A 16,404-nucleotide genomic window follows, 5' to 3' on the forward strand; every position below is an offset into this window, starting at 1 on the left:
GGAGATTTGCAGCAGCAATAATTCAATTGAAGAAAAATTTTTCTCATTTCTTAAAGTGTTTCCTTCACTAATATCTTTATAGAGAAGTTCATAGATCCCTAAAAACAGATAATTTTAATTAAATCATTTCAAATCAAACCTCTGGCAAAAATCACCCTATCAATCAAATACAGTGATGACTGAAGAAATTAGCTTTATATTTTTTGAGAGTGTTCTGTAATTGATCCAAAAGATAAGGTCATTATGTGCAGTGTGCTGTGTATTTGGGGATGATCAGGGACTAGAATGGTTTCATGAGGACTGTCTTTGGTTTTCAATAGGACTTTTTCCTTGGATGTCATAGCACGCACCATTAAACTTTACTTTCGTTTCGGTGTCAAGACATTACTCTTTAAATGATTTCTCTTTTTTTCTTCTTAAAGATAGTAGCTACCACATGAAATGCTTATTCATGGCATGACTCATCTTTTGAAATGTTTTAACTTAATACAACCTTAAAAAGTACTATGAAAAGTTAGGTCTGGCTGATCTCTCAGGACGTGATGCTTCCTTTATGCACTGGCATAATATAGAAACTTATATTTGCATCATACTTTATCTATGATAAAACATACTTAAATATATTAATATTTGGTGCCTAAATGAATGACTACTAGGAGCCAGAATGTATGGTTTTAAATATCTAAGTTTTGGAGGAAAACAGACCTGGATTCAAATTCCATCTCCTCGAGTTACTGTGTGAGCTAGGGCAGGTTATTTGGCCCCTCAGAGTCCAGATTTCCTTATCTGTGAAATGTGGATCATATGACCTTACAGAGTTGTAATGATTCAGCGAGGTCATGTATGTAAAACACTCGATACAGTGCCTGGCTCATAAGAAATGCTCAGGAAGCTGCAGCTCTTATTACATTACATTATTCTCAAGAGGTAAGTTATTGAACCCTTTTACTCATAAGAGAACTAAGTCTCTGAAATTACAGGACACGCCCAAGGTCACACAGATGGTCCTGAGACATCTGGGATTAAAACACCTGAGAGCTGATCCCAAATCTCATGTTTTTCCTACAAGTACGACTCCTTCCTGGCTTCCACTGTGAGTTAAGTGACTATTTTATAGTTCCTTCTCTTCTGAAGGGTGACGTGCCTGGGCTATAATGGCTCTCTCCTGCCTCCACGGTTCTGTACAAACCTGGTTGAGATGTGATCCCATACTGTGTGAGTCTTTTTACACTTACATTTTGCTATCTATATATGTTGCAAGATGCTTCTCTTATTCTTGCCATTATTTGTTCATATTCTGACTCTAAAGAGGTTTGTCTGTGACTGTCTGCAGGCAAATGGCATGATGGTCCTAGCAATTTAAAATCTCCAGTCAATATTTATTTTCAGCCACTAGCAAAAATAACTCAGAAGAATGTGTTAATTTTGATAGAGCAGACCCATTTCTTCATAATTTGGAGGTGTATAGACTATTTTGTGCTTTTGTGATAAGCTTACTTGCAATCTTGAAAATGTTTATGAGCAGCAAATGTGGGACCTCTGGATTGATAATGGCAGAAAGAGCTATTGGCTCTACACCGCTGCCTTATCGAGGCCCAAGGGCTGAGAAAGTTACAGAATATGTCCTAGGAAGTTCTTGGTCAATGCAGTACCATTTGGAAATACATATTTCATTTGACAGCATTTGTAAATCACATATTTTCCCCTCAGAATAACTCGCAGTGTGAAAATGCTTCCATATGTTAGAAATGGGTCTCTCCATTTTGCTGAGGGTTGAGGGGGAATAGAAATAAAGTTTAGGTTTCATGGGATGTTGAAAATACATATTGAACAGGCACAAACACAGGTTTAAAATGATATCTTCTTAAAGTTAATTTTAAATAATTCTCTAGTCGTTTTTTTCATTACTGCTAAAATTAAAGAGGTGCTTTTAACTCAAAATATCATACTAGTAAGAATTAAATCACTATTCAGAAAAAGTTCTAATAAGTGAATATAGCTTCATATATTGAACCCAGACAAATTTAAACTCTTCCTCTCCATTGAAGAAACATGCTATTTTTAAATTGCTTCATGGATTCCAAGGACACAAGCTGGATTGAGAAGCTTCTCAACTTCTTCCAATTCCAAAAAACTTTTCCTTAAACTTATCCCTCTTTGTTTTGAGCCTTTTAGCAAGCAGGAGAAAAACCTCCTTCTTTCTCCATTTCCACAGGAATAAATGGATGTTACTCCACTGAAAGTAAGTCCTTGGAGACCTAGTCAGGAAGGAAGAAGCCAAGTTGCCCCACAAGCCCAGAGAGCGTAGGTCCCATTCTCCCCTAGGGAACACCCCCGGGAGGCCAGCATTCATCTTCTCATATTTGAGGACTGAACTCCTCCTGGCCCTCCCACACAGAAACAGAGCAAGAGAAATATGATGCCCACGTCAGATGGTTCTGAGCAGGTATCTTATTGCATTGCATCACAACTAGTTTGGGAGAAGTAAAAGCCTGGTAGCAATTAGTACACTTACCAGAAACATTTTGTTCACTAGGCTAACGAGAATTATAAGAGAAAACTTTTCACTTTTAAAATTTATGAAACCTGAAAAATTCTCAGGAAAACTGAGAACAACCCTTTAAATTATCTATTCCTGAAAACAATCCTTTAAATTATCTGTTCTTGAGGACTCTGGGCTAGCTCAGTCGGTAGAGCATGAGACTCCTAAATTTATCTGTTCCTTCCTTCGAGCTTCATGATCATTGTTGTATTATGACAAATCAAGATTAAAGAAAGGATTGGAGAAGATATTATAATTATGTGATGTCTTTTTAAAAATTTTTTAAATCGTGATAAAATATGCGTAACAAAACACTTACCATTTTAACTGTTTTGAAGAGCACAGTTAAGTGACATTAAGTACATTCACACTGTTGTGCAACCATCACCACTATTCATCTCCAGAACTTCTCATCTTCCAAAACTGAAACTGTGTAACCATTGAACAGTAACTCCCTATCCACTTTCCCCCCAGCCCTTGGTAACCATTATTCTATTTTCTGATTCTAAATCTGACTATTCTAGGTACTTCATATAAGTGCATACAATATGTCCCTATTTGTGTCTGGCTTATTTCACTTAGCATAACGACTTCATCCATGTTGTAGGATGTATCAGAATTTCATTCATTTTTAAGGTGGAATAATTCCACTGTATGTATATGCCACATTTTTTTAATCCATTGGTCTGTTGATGGACTTTTTTTATCCACTTTTCCCCATTTTCCTTCTTCTCCTTTCTTTGCTTCTATTTGGCTCCATATTTCTTTCTAACACCCACCTTCCTTGCCTCCCCCACACATGTCTCACCTTGTTTCTCCTTCTTTCCCTTCCCTATATACTCATCATGTTCCCTATATGCTTAATATTATAAGCAAATTATAATAAACAAATAAATAACTTTTTATGAGTATTTTCCAAAATTAGGTAAAACTCAAGTTGTCTTCCCTTAATTTCTCTATCCATTTTAGATACTTGTTATTACAATGGCCCTTATATCATAAAACTCTTGGATGTCGACAGAAGTGTAGTCCCAGCTCTCTGTGCTAACCACTAACTCTGAGCTTCTCTCTTCTGGTTTCAGTTTTCTAATTCGTAAAATCCATTGACTAAGTAATCTTTGAAGCCCTAACATTCAGTGATTTATGGATATCAATCTCTTGGATGAACTGTTTGGGAAAAAAGTATTAATTCATTTAATAAACATTAACTGCCTGCCATGAACATGGTAATGGACAATAACTATAGTGAGTTTAAGGCTTAAAATGTCAGACATGTTCACAAAGATAGAAGTTTGGCACATTTATTACATTTTTTAGATTTGTTTTCTATAATTTTATGCTTTTTCTCATCATTAAATTTGTAGCTAGTGTTGTCTTCTAAAAGTCCCTCCAAACCTATTAATATTTTGCTTCATCCCTCTATAAAAATAATCACTTCTACTAATTAATCCATATTTAAGAATGAAGCTCTTTATAACAAAAGTTGGTCTTGCTAAATAAAAAGGGCCTCATAATTTGTAGCATTGGTATGTGTCTTGTCCAGCTTCTAAAAATACACACACACAAGTCTTTATCTGCAACATCATTTCTCTGCAGATAACTAAAGTTTAACACAGCCAATCTTAGACCAAAATGGTCCATTGTCAACCTTCATAGACTTTCCTCTTACATTACCCTTTTTCTCTAGATGGCAACAACTCTCCTTCTTATGAACTAGAAAAGATTTGGTGCCAATTACTTAAACAGATCATTATATAGGTCTGAAGTATGGTTCTTCCATCTAGATGGAGCCTGATTACAGTAGGATGGTCAAGTTATTGAGCTGTAGTTGCTGGAAGTCTGGAAGTTTCTCAGAATCCGATGAGGGAAAGGAATTTGGGCCCTGTGGACCTTGAGGTCTTTCAGGACCTGAAGCCCATCCTACCATGATACAGGCCACACTTAAAAGTCTCTTCCTTTTCTCTCTAATTTGAGTACATAGTTGGGTTCCTTCTCCTCATTTCCACTTTTAACCCCTCTCCTCCTTCTGGCTCAATGCACTTAGGTATGTTTTACGTTCTTTGGATGTTGTGTTATTAATATCCAAAGATACCTTCAGACTATCATCCCTGTTAAAAGTCTAGATCTTATTTCCTGCAACCGTTTGCTTGTTTATTGCCATCCACAGCGGGTGAGGTATCTGATGGTTGGGTAGAAGGAATGCAGCTTCTTACTGAGTGTAGGTATTTACTGCATTTTAAATCTTGACTTTTGAATATTTTGTTAGATTTGCCCACAGACTTCATTAAAAAACAACTCAGGTGTGAAACTTACCTTGCCTAAATGTTGATCAAAATTTCAAGTCAAGTTAATGATTCAATATAATAGTTCAGCCAAGACTTGAAACAGAGTCCCTAGTTTAAATTAAAAGTGAATTATATTATAATAATGGCTATTCTGTAGCCCTTTTTAATTTGAAGTTTTGGATACTGCTTGTTTATTTTGTCAAATACCCAAACCATCTCTCCAAGGTCATATCAACTAAGTTCCATAAATATTATATTGCTGTCTTTCACACTTCATGCAGTGTGAGAGATAGGGGCTATGCAGTTATTTAAAGTAAAAATTGCTAGCCTAGTCAGCAAGCCACTCACTGTAAGGTGATAGGTTTACACTGATACATCTGCATTTTCTCAACTGTTTCTTTTAGAGTCAAACATCCCCTTTTGGGAGACAGTTGGATGTGATTGGTAACATATTGAAATTAACCAGTGATTTAATAGCAACCTATTTTAAACAACAAAGCTGCAAACTGAGTTCAAGGGTAGCCATTGTCCAGGCCCTTCACAGGTGCTTAGCTGAGCATCTATTTTGTGCCAGCATAAGAGGCAGTGAGCATGGGCTGAAGCAAAGGCTCTGGAGTCAGGGGTTTTGTGTTAGGGTCTTGGCTCAAGATCCCAGCTTTGAGGTCTTGATGTTACCTACCTCCTGAGGTTTTCATAAAGAAATGAGCTAATACATGAAAAGTGCTTGAAAACAGTGTCTGGAATATAACAAATACCCCATAAATGTGATTTGTTTATAAGTGACATGCTAGCACTGTGGTCTAGGGCAGTGGTCCCCAACCTTTTTGGGACCAGAGACCAGTTTCATGGAAGACAATTTTCCTATGGCTGGGGTAGGGGGTTGGGGTCCAGGGGGTGGAGCTCAGGCAGTGATGCGAGTGATGGGGAGCAGCTGTAAATACAGATGAAGCTTCCCTCACTTTCCCTCCGCTCACCCCCTACTATGCGCCCCTGGTTCCCAAGTTTCATGGAAGACAATTTTTCCACCGACAGGGGTGGCAGTGGAGCTCTGCGGCCCGGTCCCCAATAGGCCACAGACCTGTACTGTTCCACAGCCCTGGGGTTGGGGACCACAGGTCTAGGGTATAAACTCATTGTTTTCTCTCAAAGAACTTGTACAACACAGTTGAGGAGGCAACATCAACATGGATGAAATAATTGTGGGGAAATCCCAGAATCTTAGTTCTGAAGGGATCTGGACTCGCATCCTCAGTAGATGGCCTTCCATAACACAGAATATCAGCACGGGTTAAAATGTATGCTGCTGCCAGGGCTCGGCAGCCCATATGTGGAGCATGCTGGCATGGGGTTACATGTGTGCTAAGATCTTGGCCCTTCATCCCACAGGGTCAGTTTTATTTGACTTTACTTCAAACTACTTTACATATTTTTATCATTTTTTATGTATGTCTTATTGTGAAAAAATGTGAAGAAGTTGCTTCTTGTTGTCACAGTTGTAATTGACTTTAGAAGACACCAGCAAAGATAGCATGATTTGAATGTGAATGATAGATTAAATTACACCACCCTAAGTGGTGTCTGCTTACCTAATAGGGCATGTGCACCCCTGGGGTGGTTGCCAGCACCAGGAAATTCACATCTCAGAGGTGTCTCATTACAAACTCATCATCTTTCCATCTCAATATCAGAGGCTGTAAGTATTAGCATAATGAATGTCAAAAATGAATTTTCACTGGTGAAGTTAGTGGCATTCAAGACCCTTGGATTGCCTAAAATATTTTAGGGATGCTTCCTAGTCTTGCATAAACTGGACAGAACAATCTGGCAAGGCCTGTAGCCTATACTCTGAAGTACAGAGCTTTATACTGAAAAGTCCAGCGTCCGTAATGAGCAGGGGAATTCCTGGTTACTGGCTGACTACACAGAATACTGCCTGTGGAATGTCGTTTTGCCTGAGCAAAACGTTTAAGCAAGATGTAATCAGATTACCTAAAGAACAGAGAGTTTGGGACCTCATATAAACTGTTTTATGCTTACTTGCTAATAAATATTTGTTTAATAAAGATCTGTCTATATGAGAGAAATTAGCCTAAGACTTGCTTTATTTGAACAAGATATTGAGGTTGTAGAGTAGTTTACTTTTATCCCATCCCTAACTTTTTGTTGGCTCACTACTACCTCCTGAGAAGAACCTGAAAGAATCTGCAAGTAGGTGAGTCAATTCCTTAAAATGGATCTCTCTCTTTCTCTCTCCATTTATATGTATGTCTACACATATACACACACACACATATATACAATTGACCCTTGAACAACAGAGGTTAGGGGCCCTGAGGAGTTGAAAATTTGCAGGTAACTTTTGACTCCCCCAACACTTAACTACTAATAGCTTACTGTTGACCGGAATCCTTACAATAACAAAACAGTCAATGAACACATATTTTATATGTTATGAGTATTATATACTGTATTTTTACAATAAAGTAAGCTAGAAAAAAGAAATGTTATTAAGAAAATCATAAGGAAGAGACAATATATTTACTATTCATTAAGTGGAAGTGGATCATCATAAAGGTCTTCATTCTTGTCATCTTCACATTGAGTAGGCTGAGGAGGAGGAGCAAGAGGAGGGGTTGGTCTTGCTGCCTCAGGGGTGACAGAGGTGGAAGAAAATCCACATACAAGTGAACCTGGGCAGTTCCAACTTGTGTTGTTCAAGGATCAACTGTGCACACACACAGCCCTACACATACAGACACACATCCTACTGGCTCTGTTTCGCTGAAGAACGCTGGCTAATACACTATTTCACCTGGTTGTTGTGAGAACTAATGAGCTAATGTAGTAATATATGACCATTTGTAAATTTTAAAAGCACGATAAAACATAAGGATGTTTGTCTGCCTAGTATATGTGATGTGTAATGAACTTTGCTGAGGTTTTATTGACATACAAATTAATATTTACAAATGTAGTCATAGAATCTAAATTATAGATAAATGGATTCAAAACATCACAGAAGAAGCTGCAAGACAGGGAAAAGTAGGGAGAGGAGCTTCCTAGACTTGTGTTCTGGACTGATAATAGCATCTGTTGCCATAGAGCATATACTCCATGTGGACAGGAATCCATGGCTTGGTTGGCTTAGTTCAATTTAATTACCTAGCACATGGCATAAGACTTTGCATACAGTTATTGCCCAGATAATTGCTGAACAATTAGTGAATTTTATTTATGTGATCATCCCAAAATTACATTTTTGTGAGTGACTGGTTGAAAATATTTAAATACCTAAGAGTTAACATAAAGCACTTTAGTGTACAGCATGGAGGGTTGGAAAATATGTATATGTTGAAGCTGGTCATGCCTTCAGAAATGTCAAATGTCAAATAATCATAGTCCGTATGCTAAATAAGAGAGTTAGAAACTTAGCCTGGTGGGGAAAGGCCAAAGCCATGAACTCAGGATGCTTCCATGACTAAATACACAGCCAGACCTCACTCTCTAGAACTCATGGCTTTGCCTCCTTGGACCTTTGCTGAACTTTTCATAATAGCACGGTGCAAATAGAGCATGGAGGAAAAATCAGGGCCACTGCACCGAATGAATACTTTTAAACTCCAAGATAGTAACTGGAATGCTATTTAGCAGCACAGCAAACACTACACAGTGTCATTTGTCAACTCAAATCTCTAGATGACATTTCTTTTAGCAGTCAGTGGCAGGTCTGGACTATATTAGCATGCTTCACAACTTTATGGATTGCGGTTTACGTGGGCAGATATTTTGAGACTCAGCTGTGGAAGAATATGGTTGCTTTCAAAACATTCTAGGCAAGAAGCTTCTGTCTGAGAAAGAAGACCAGACTTCTAGACTTGTTGGTATTTTGGGAAGCATGTCATCATAATGATATTTCCAGGCTTTTCTGGATCTGGCCAGTAAGGGAGAGACTATGAAAACAACCTGCCTTAAATTAAATCAACAGTGAGATATTATTTTCCACTTATAAATTTGTGAAAAAAATTTTTTAAATAATACCCAGTATTACTGAAAACATACCCTTACACTGCTGATTGGAGGGCCATTTGGCCAAAAAACTTTAAAAACACATAATCCTTGACTCCATAATTCCACCTCTAAGAATTTATGCCAAGAAAATAATACTATATCTGTGTGAAAGATCTCTCCATTAGTGTAGGTTCAACACCATGTTAATTATAATAGTAAAAAAATTAGAAATATAGAAAATGTCTAACAGTAAGGAATTGCTTAAAGGAATTTTGCTATATCTATAAAGGAACAGTATGCAACTGTTAAAAATAAGGTTGTAGAAGGATAAACAAATGGAAATTTGTTCATCCTCTATTGTTAAATTAAAAAGTAGTTCACAAACACTATGTACATAATAAGCCTCTTTTTGTTTAAAAATCAAGCAAAAGAAGAATCCATACATGTGCATAGAAGAAAAGGCTAGAAGACTATACATTAAAATGTTAATAGCAACTATCTTTGGGTGCTGGGGTCATAGGTGATTTTTGCTATCTCTTTTATGCTCCTCTCACCACATTTTCTATATAAAAATATTCTATCAGCCATTGGGGAGGGGGCAGGTAGCTTTAAACACTTTAAACAAAATGAAGAGCAACCAAAACCACCTATGAACTAGGATTGTCTACTAATAGAGAAGTAAGAGCATTTTACAGTGCTATGTCTTAACCCTGGCACATTCTAGGACTTTACATTCTAATGTAGTTGGTTCAAAATAATTTATTTGAGCCCTAACGGTACTGCATGGTCTGAAAAGTTTACATTGTTTTCATTTAACATGAAGTGTTTTCTACCCACACTGTGCTAAGCCTTGTACAGGATGAAGTCACTTTGTACAGATCCAGGCACTGATGCAGGGAGGTGGCCAGATACAGTCACACAAATGGTAGCACACAGATGCCACCTTGGAAATGAGGGGTTTTAGTCCTTTAGCTAGTACTCTCCATGCCACTGAAACCTAAAACTGTGTCTACAGAAAAATAGTAAAAGAGCTCATAGCCTAGACCCACAGAAAAACAGATCCATCACAGGTTGTTGAGGAACAGTTAGATAGAAGTGTCTGGTAAACCCTTAACCTCTGGAGATGATGATGTCATCCACGAGAGCACCCAGCCTTCTCCACAAGAGTCCTTTGCTGTCCCTGACAGAGTGAGTTAGAAGGATCATCTTGTCTATTCATTTCAACATCTGCCACTAGTTGATACTTTGGCTGGGGAGTGGATTTGAAACTTTAAAAAGACTGATGGTGAAAATGACTGTCAGGTAGACGGTTCAGTCTGAATTAATGCCCATCAAGTGAAATGTGACACTTCTTTCTGTCTGACTCCAGCTGTTCCTGGACCATAAAAGGGAATGAGTCAAGAATATATCTATTTTTCCCACAATGAATGAGCCAGAGATGCAGACAAAATGAGGCTTAAACAAAGTCCAAAAATGTCCCACTAGTGGGGACAGCTCCAGGCTAACTTAAAGCTACTCTCAGCCGAATTCCCCCTGTAGCTGACTCAGCCTTGCCTGGATGGGTGTTGTGAATTACACACGATCTAGCATATTCTAAAATACTGAAAGTGGCTAGAAGTTTAGGCACATAAGTTTCAGAATGCCAACTCCAAGGAATATGAATTCTTGATACTCTTCCATAGTCCTTTAAAAATCAATAATGAATCCAAGTTAACCTACCTTTATGCCTCACTATTACGTCTATTCTCAGAATTTAAAAATAGAAGATTGCACAAGCATTTCACAACCAGAGCCTCCCCGGGTACTTCACCAGCCCATCATTCTTCTGGAAATGCAAATGAACAGAAGGTCACAGAACACGAGACCCATGAGCCCGACTGACTCACCTTGCTGTGGCTGGTCCTCCTGCAGCTTCAGCTTACACGTGCGCACACTGAACCGGTGGCTGCTGCCTTTTCTTTGTGTGGTAGACATGGTACTAGCAGTGTGGCTGTGACCCAAGGCACTGCCTTCCCTTGGCCAGTCACCTTAAATTGTCTTCACAAGACACTTAGAACCACATAGGTACGTGCAGATCCTGTCCTTGAGTGTAAGCATGTACTCCTCTAAAAAACTTCCAAGTTTTTCCTAGTCATGATTCTTGAAATAAATAATTTTCTAAATATAAAGATGTCAATTATTTGGCTAAAAACATGACTTAATTCTTTCATTTCAAAGTAAATTGAAACTTTCCCCCCATATAGTATAAAATCCTACAAATTAACTATTTCTAACTGATTACAGTTTTGGCAATTTTTGATTCTGTCTGTTGACATGAAATCTAATGCCTCCAGTATTAGAGAGGACTGCTAGAATAACACATACACAGAGAAAAAAAAGTGCTGCTGAGTTAAATCAAGTGATTTCTAAGCCTGGTCTGAGTTACCGTCAGTGACAGCTGAAAGTGTACAGTTCTTAAGGGAGGCTGGGGAGAGGAGGAGCGAAGTGGGCAGGGTAATTAGCATAAAGAGGCAGGCCAGAAATGGCATTGGAGTTGCTCTGAATAATAGTGACCAAAGCAGGGATTCTAAAGATACTCTGCCATTACATTACTGTAATTACATATCTGACCTCTGCTACTTTGCTTGTAATTAAGATACAAGCTGAAGGAGGGTTTTATATTGCATGGACATTCATTTGCACACGCAAAATCTAAAAGGTAGAACCGGAACTGCTAATGAGTTCATGGAAATGTACTGCCAGAACTTTCGATTTCTGTAAACACCTCTGAGTCCTCAGAAGGGAGCAGTTATAGGGCAGCCTGCCTGCCAAGGCAACTATTTAGAGTTCTGGAAGGAAAATAAACACACAAAACATTTATCTGTTTCCTTCTTAGATTCTCTATTGCTATTTCTAGGTCATAGGGCAAGGCTCTTTCCAGTTTTTCTTGTGCTTGCTATTTCATTACTGTTTAAAAACATAACCCCCAAACACCTTTTATTTAACTTGGGAGCCTGCTACAACTGAAGCCATAATGAATGCTGGTAGGTCCTGCCCTTCAAGAGTCACAGCTCTTTGCAGATTCAGCAAGGAGGTAGTAGGCAGAACTAAGGAGTAAGGCAGGGCTGGTTAGTCTCAAAGCCTAGACCCTGCAGTTTCCCATGCACATTTAGAAATTGACAAACTTGACTCCCTAATAAGAAGTTTACCTCCTAGCCATCATTTCACTTTGAGACAATTAACAATTCCCCAAGCACACTCTCATTTCTGAAAACCCTTATGAAATGTGGGATTACTCTTTTTAAATAACTCCTATGATTTATTAAAATGCTTTTATTGTTTTAATAGCCTATCTTCTGCAGGTTTAGATCCATCACAGTGTAACAGGTTATAGAAGTGCTTTGTTACTTTGAAAGAGAGTCCAGGCGGGGTGCGGTGGCTCACACCTGAATCCCAACACTTTGGAAGGCTGAGGCAGGAGTTTGAGACCAGCTGGAGCAACATAGCAAGATCTCGTCCCTACAAAATATTTTTTTTTTTTTTTTTTGAGACAGAGTCTCACTCTCTTGCCTGGGGCGAGTGCCGTGGCATCAGCCTAGCTCACAGCAACCTCAAACTCTCAAGCAATCCTTCTGCCTCAGCCTCCCGAGTAGCTGGGACTACAGGCATGCGCCACCATGCCCGACTAATTTTTTCTATATATTTTTAGTTGTCCGATTAATTTCTTTCTATTTTTAGTAGAGACAGGGTCTCGCTCTTGCTCAGGCTGGTTTCGAACTCCTGAGCTCAAACGATCCGCCCGCCTCGGCCTCCCAGAGTGCTAGGATTACAGGCGTGAGCCACCGCGCCTGGCCTCTACAAAATGTTTTTTAAAAAATTAATCAGGCATAGTGGTGCATGGCTGTAGTCTTAGCTACATAGGAGGCTGAGGCAAGAGGATCACCGGAGTCGAGGAGTTTGAGGCTGCAGTGAGCTATGATGATGCCCCTGCACTCCAGCCCGGATGACAGAGTGAGATCCCATCTCTTCTAAAGAAAATTAAAAAAGAGAGAGAGAGTCCTGTTATTAGAGAATCATAAATCACAGTTTCTACTTTAAATGGATGGCATTCATCTCATCCCCCACCAAGGCCAAAGCTGAAATGCCCAGGTGTTTTTTCCTGAATAATATAAAGCTGTCAGTATTTTATCAAGTTGTAGACCTCACTAATATATTATATAGGTAAATTAAATAACCCACAAAACTGTTAAGCCAACCCTTGAGGGAAATGGATTATTTTATAAAAGTTTTATAATGAAAAATTTTAAAAATATATGAATAAGTAGAAAGAATAGCATAAAAAGCCCTGTGTACCCATCACTTGGATTCAGTAGTTATCAGCTCATGGACAATCGTGTCTCACATTTATGTGTTTCATACAGCCACTCTCCCCCTCATTGCGTCACTGGCCTTGAAGCATCCTAGATTTCACTGCATTCATAAATCTTAAAGCATGTATTTCTATGTAAAATGTGAGGATTTTTTAAAAACACAGCCATAATAAGATTGTCATGCTTGTAACAACTAAACATGACTCCTTAATGTAGTTAAATGCCCAGGCAGTGTTCCTATTTGCCTGATTGTCTCATAAATTTTTTTATCTTTCACATTTTTTTTCAAATTGGGATCCAAAGGTCCACCCATTATATTTGGTTGATATATTGCTTAAGTCTTTTTCAATCTATAGGTTCATTTCAGAGAGAAAATGTTGCTTGGGGATTAATATCTACATTTACCTTAATTTGTGTCTGATTTTTCAAGGATGTCCCCTAGATACCTTTATTTTTCTTACTCACACATAGATGTAAAGATGAGGGGAAAGAGAGGAAAAGGAAAAGCCAGCCTCTCAGCTGGCTTGAGAAGCGAAAACACCCAGGTTTCTCGCCATGTTGGTCCGATCTGTGTACTGTGCAACCTTGAGCCAGGCCCTTAACATCTCTGAGTTTGTGCCTTCATTTGTCAAACGAAACAAATGTTTGGTAAGCAATGAAAGAAATTATTCAACATTCATTCTGTGAATATAAAAGCTTGGGAAAGAAAGGAGGATCTTGCTTTGTCTTCAGCTAGAGTCTGAGAAAAAAGAACCGTATTTAAAACTAAAAATCTGAGTAGGATTTGAAGGTGTATTTGAAAACCTAGGCCTTCAGTTCTCAAACTTAGCTAAGTACCATAATTGCCCTGGCAATGTTGTAAAGATATGGATTCCTGAGCCCCAACTGCACAGTCTGAGGTCTGGGGTGGAGTCTGGAATCTATGTATCTTTAAAACTCCTGTGGTCCAACAAAACAAGCACAACCTGCTTCAACAGAGCTTGTGTGCTTCACTATTTCATTCATTATATTTGTCCTAAGAGCTGGCGAAACCACACAAGCACTCCTTAAGCACAGTGATTCCACGTACCGCAGTGTTTGGGGACGGTGGTTCCTTTTTTGTGCATCACTGAGACTGTCTTGGGCAGTGGGTCCATGATCGATTACCTGAGTCAAGGGGACTCCTGGGTTCTTCCACTGCATATTGAGTTCCACTTCTGTTCTTGGAGTGGTCTCTGGTTTGATTTACCAGTTTCCACTGGAAATAAGCCAGTATAGCTGAAAGCAATGCTTCCAGGAGCGTGTAAAATAACACCAGATGTATCAGCGGGCGTGGGATGGGGGCTACTTTGCTTCCCCTCTTCTGTCAGAAGATGTTTCAGAAACATAATCAAGCTAATTCACAATGGGCATATTATACTTTACTTTTTGTTTGTAAATAAAAGCAAGAAATCAGAATACAGAAGTCTGGCTGGGTCAAGAAACAGGTGAATAATCTTTGGCGTTTTCACTTACAATTGATTAAAAATGAATTCGAAGCAGCTTCTTCTCTCATTAACTCTTTGTAACTCCCCCAAAAGGATACCCTCAAAATGGTTTCCCTCAATCTGGGTTCTCTGCCACATCCTCTCTGCTTAAGTTACATTGTTGTACTCCCAGAAGAATAGAGTGGAATGGCACGTCACAGATAAACAATCAATGGTATCAGCTGGCACTTTTGGGGTGGATACCTGAAAAATTGATATTTTATGATTAGAATTCATAGATCAGAAAGCATAGTGTTTGGTTGAATAATCTAAATGGTATTAAATTTATAGGAGGATTTTCTCAGTTGAACCATTTTCAAAAAGCAGGAACATGTGCATTTTAAATTAGTCTACAAGAGAGTTACTTGTTTAATTAAACTACTTTGTTTCAAAAGCATTTATGATGTCTAGTCTACAAGTATATCCTGTGAAGGTCTTTGGACTACTTTGAATAACAGGTATTATATAAATAAAAAGCAGTGATATTGCATTTATTACTTTCAGCCTCAAAGAATAAGATAAAAGATCCCTAACAGAATATAAATATGAAAACCGTGACCTCTAGGCTGAGCCTCACTATGACCCCAGGAATTATTAAATGGTCATTGTAGTTGAAGGCTGAGAAACTAGTGTTCAGACTTTAAATAACAGATTCCCTGCTCCTTTACGTCAATCAGTGTTAGATTTTTTTTCCAGATCACTCTTCCTCAATACATCAACCAAAGACATTGTGCATGAGAAATGTTTTGAGTTTCACAGGGGCTTATGGAACACATATGTGGTAAAGCCCCCATAAAGATAGGCTTTTGGGGCTGTCCAAAGTCATGTTACTAATTGAATTTACTCCATGTTCTTAGCCCATAGTGTTTCCCAGGTGGCACAATTGGCTGAATTCCCATAATGGGCATCTGTAAAAGCATAGGAGACACAAATGGTTGTATAGAGACTGTTTTGCTTGCATACTTGCTCCTGTCCGTGCCTTCAGGAAGCTACACTGGCACAGCACCAAGTTGCTTACTTATCAAAGGTGCTCACTGCCCCGAATTTGCTACCACTGATCTTTAATCCATTGAACGCCAACATTTGGGTCTTGGTTATCAGAGACATTGCCTCACCACACAAACATTGCATTGGCAGTTAAACTAATTTTGGCCCTTTTGCTGATGAGTTTTAGATTGGCTGCTGCAGGGCTCCCTCTGGAGGTCAGCAGAGTCCAAGATCAGTTCGTAAAATAGCCTGGCCTCAGCACGGTATAAACTCGTGTCTCTTCATCCAGTGCCCACGAGAGCGGGGTGCTCTATTTGCGAGCTCAGGAGATGATTATCTGTATCTGAAGTTGTGGGAAAGTTACCCGATTATCCAACTATGGGTGAAATTTGATCAATGCTGTGTACTGGTATTTAACCTCATCTAGCTTTAAATTTCTCTATCTTTACTGAAGTCTTTTAGCCAAAGTGAAAACAAAGCAAAACACAATCGACGGTTAGAAAAATGCCAAGTTTCATTTTGTTTGTTTTAGTGCAAGGAAACCCAGAGTAAGGTCATTGTGGTTCCATAATGTCCACAATCTGAGTAGGATTAAAGGATCCCACAGAATCTGAATTCCATCTAGAAGTGTTTGCAGTATGCACGGGCATAAGGATCAATAGGTTTGCCGCAGAACTTAACTCTTTGAAGGTAAATATGCACTAACTGGGATCACTTTCAAAATAAAG

General features: G+C 38.7%; 1 protein-coding gene across 2 annotated transcripts in view; it reads right to left on the minus strand.

Moving 5' to 3' along the window:
- The window catches only part of RANBP3L (RAN binding protein 3-like), a 45,794-nt gene extending 34,646 nt beyond the window's left edge, over nt 1–11,148 (minus strand). For both annotated transcript variants that reach the window (XM_012649748.1, XM_012649742.1), the window contains exon 1: nt 10,722–11,148. In XM_012649748.1, the coding sequence (XP_012505202.1) occupies nt 10,722–10,809 (88 nt within the window). In that variant the 5' untranslated portion in view covers nt 10,810–11,148. The remainder of the gene's footprint in view (nt 1–10,721) is intronic.
- Nucleotides 11,149–16,404: the final 5,256 nt, after the last annotated feature.

This window comes from Propithecus coquereli, unplaced genomic scaffold (genome assembly GCF_000956105.1).
Source record: "Propithecus coquereli isolate 6110/MARCELLA unplaced genomic scaffold, Pcoq_1.0 Scaffold110, whole genome shotgun sequence".
Lineage (NCBI taxonomy): Eukaryota > Metazoa > Chordata > Mammalia > Primates > Indriidae > Propithecus > Propithecus coquereli.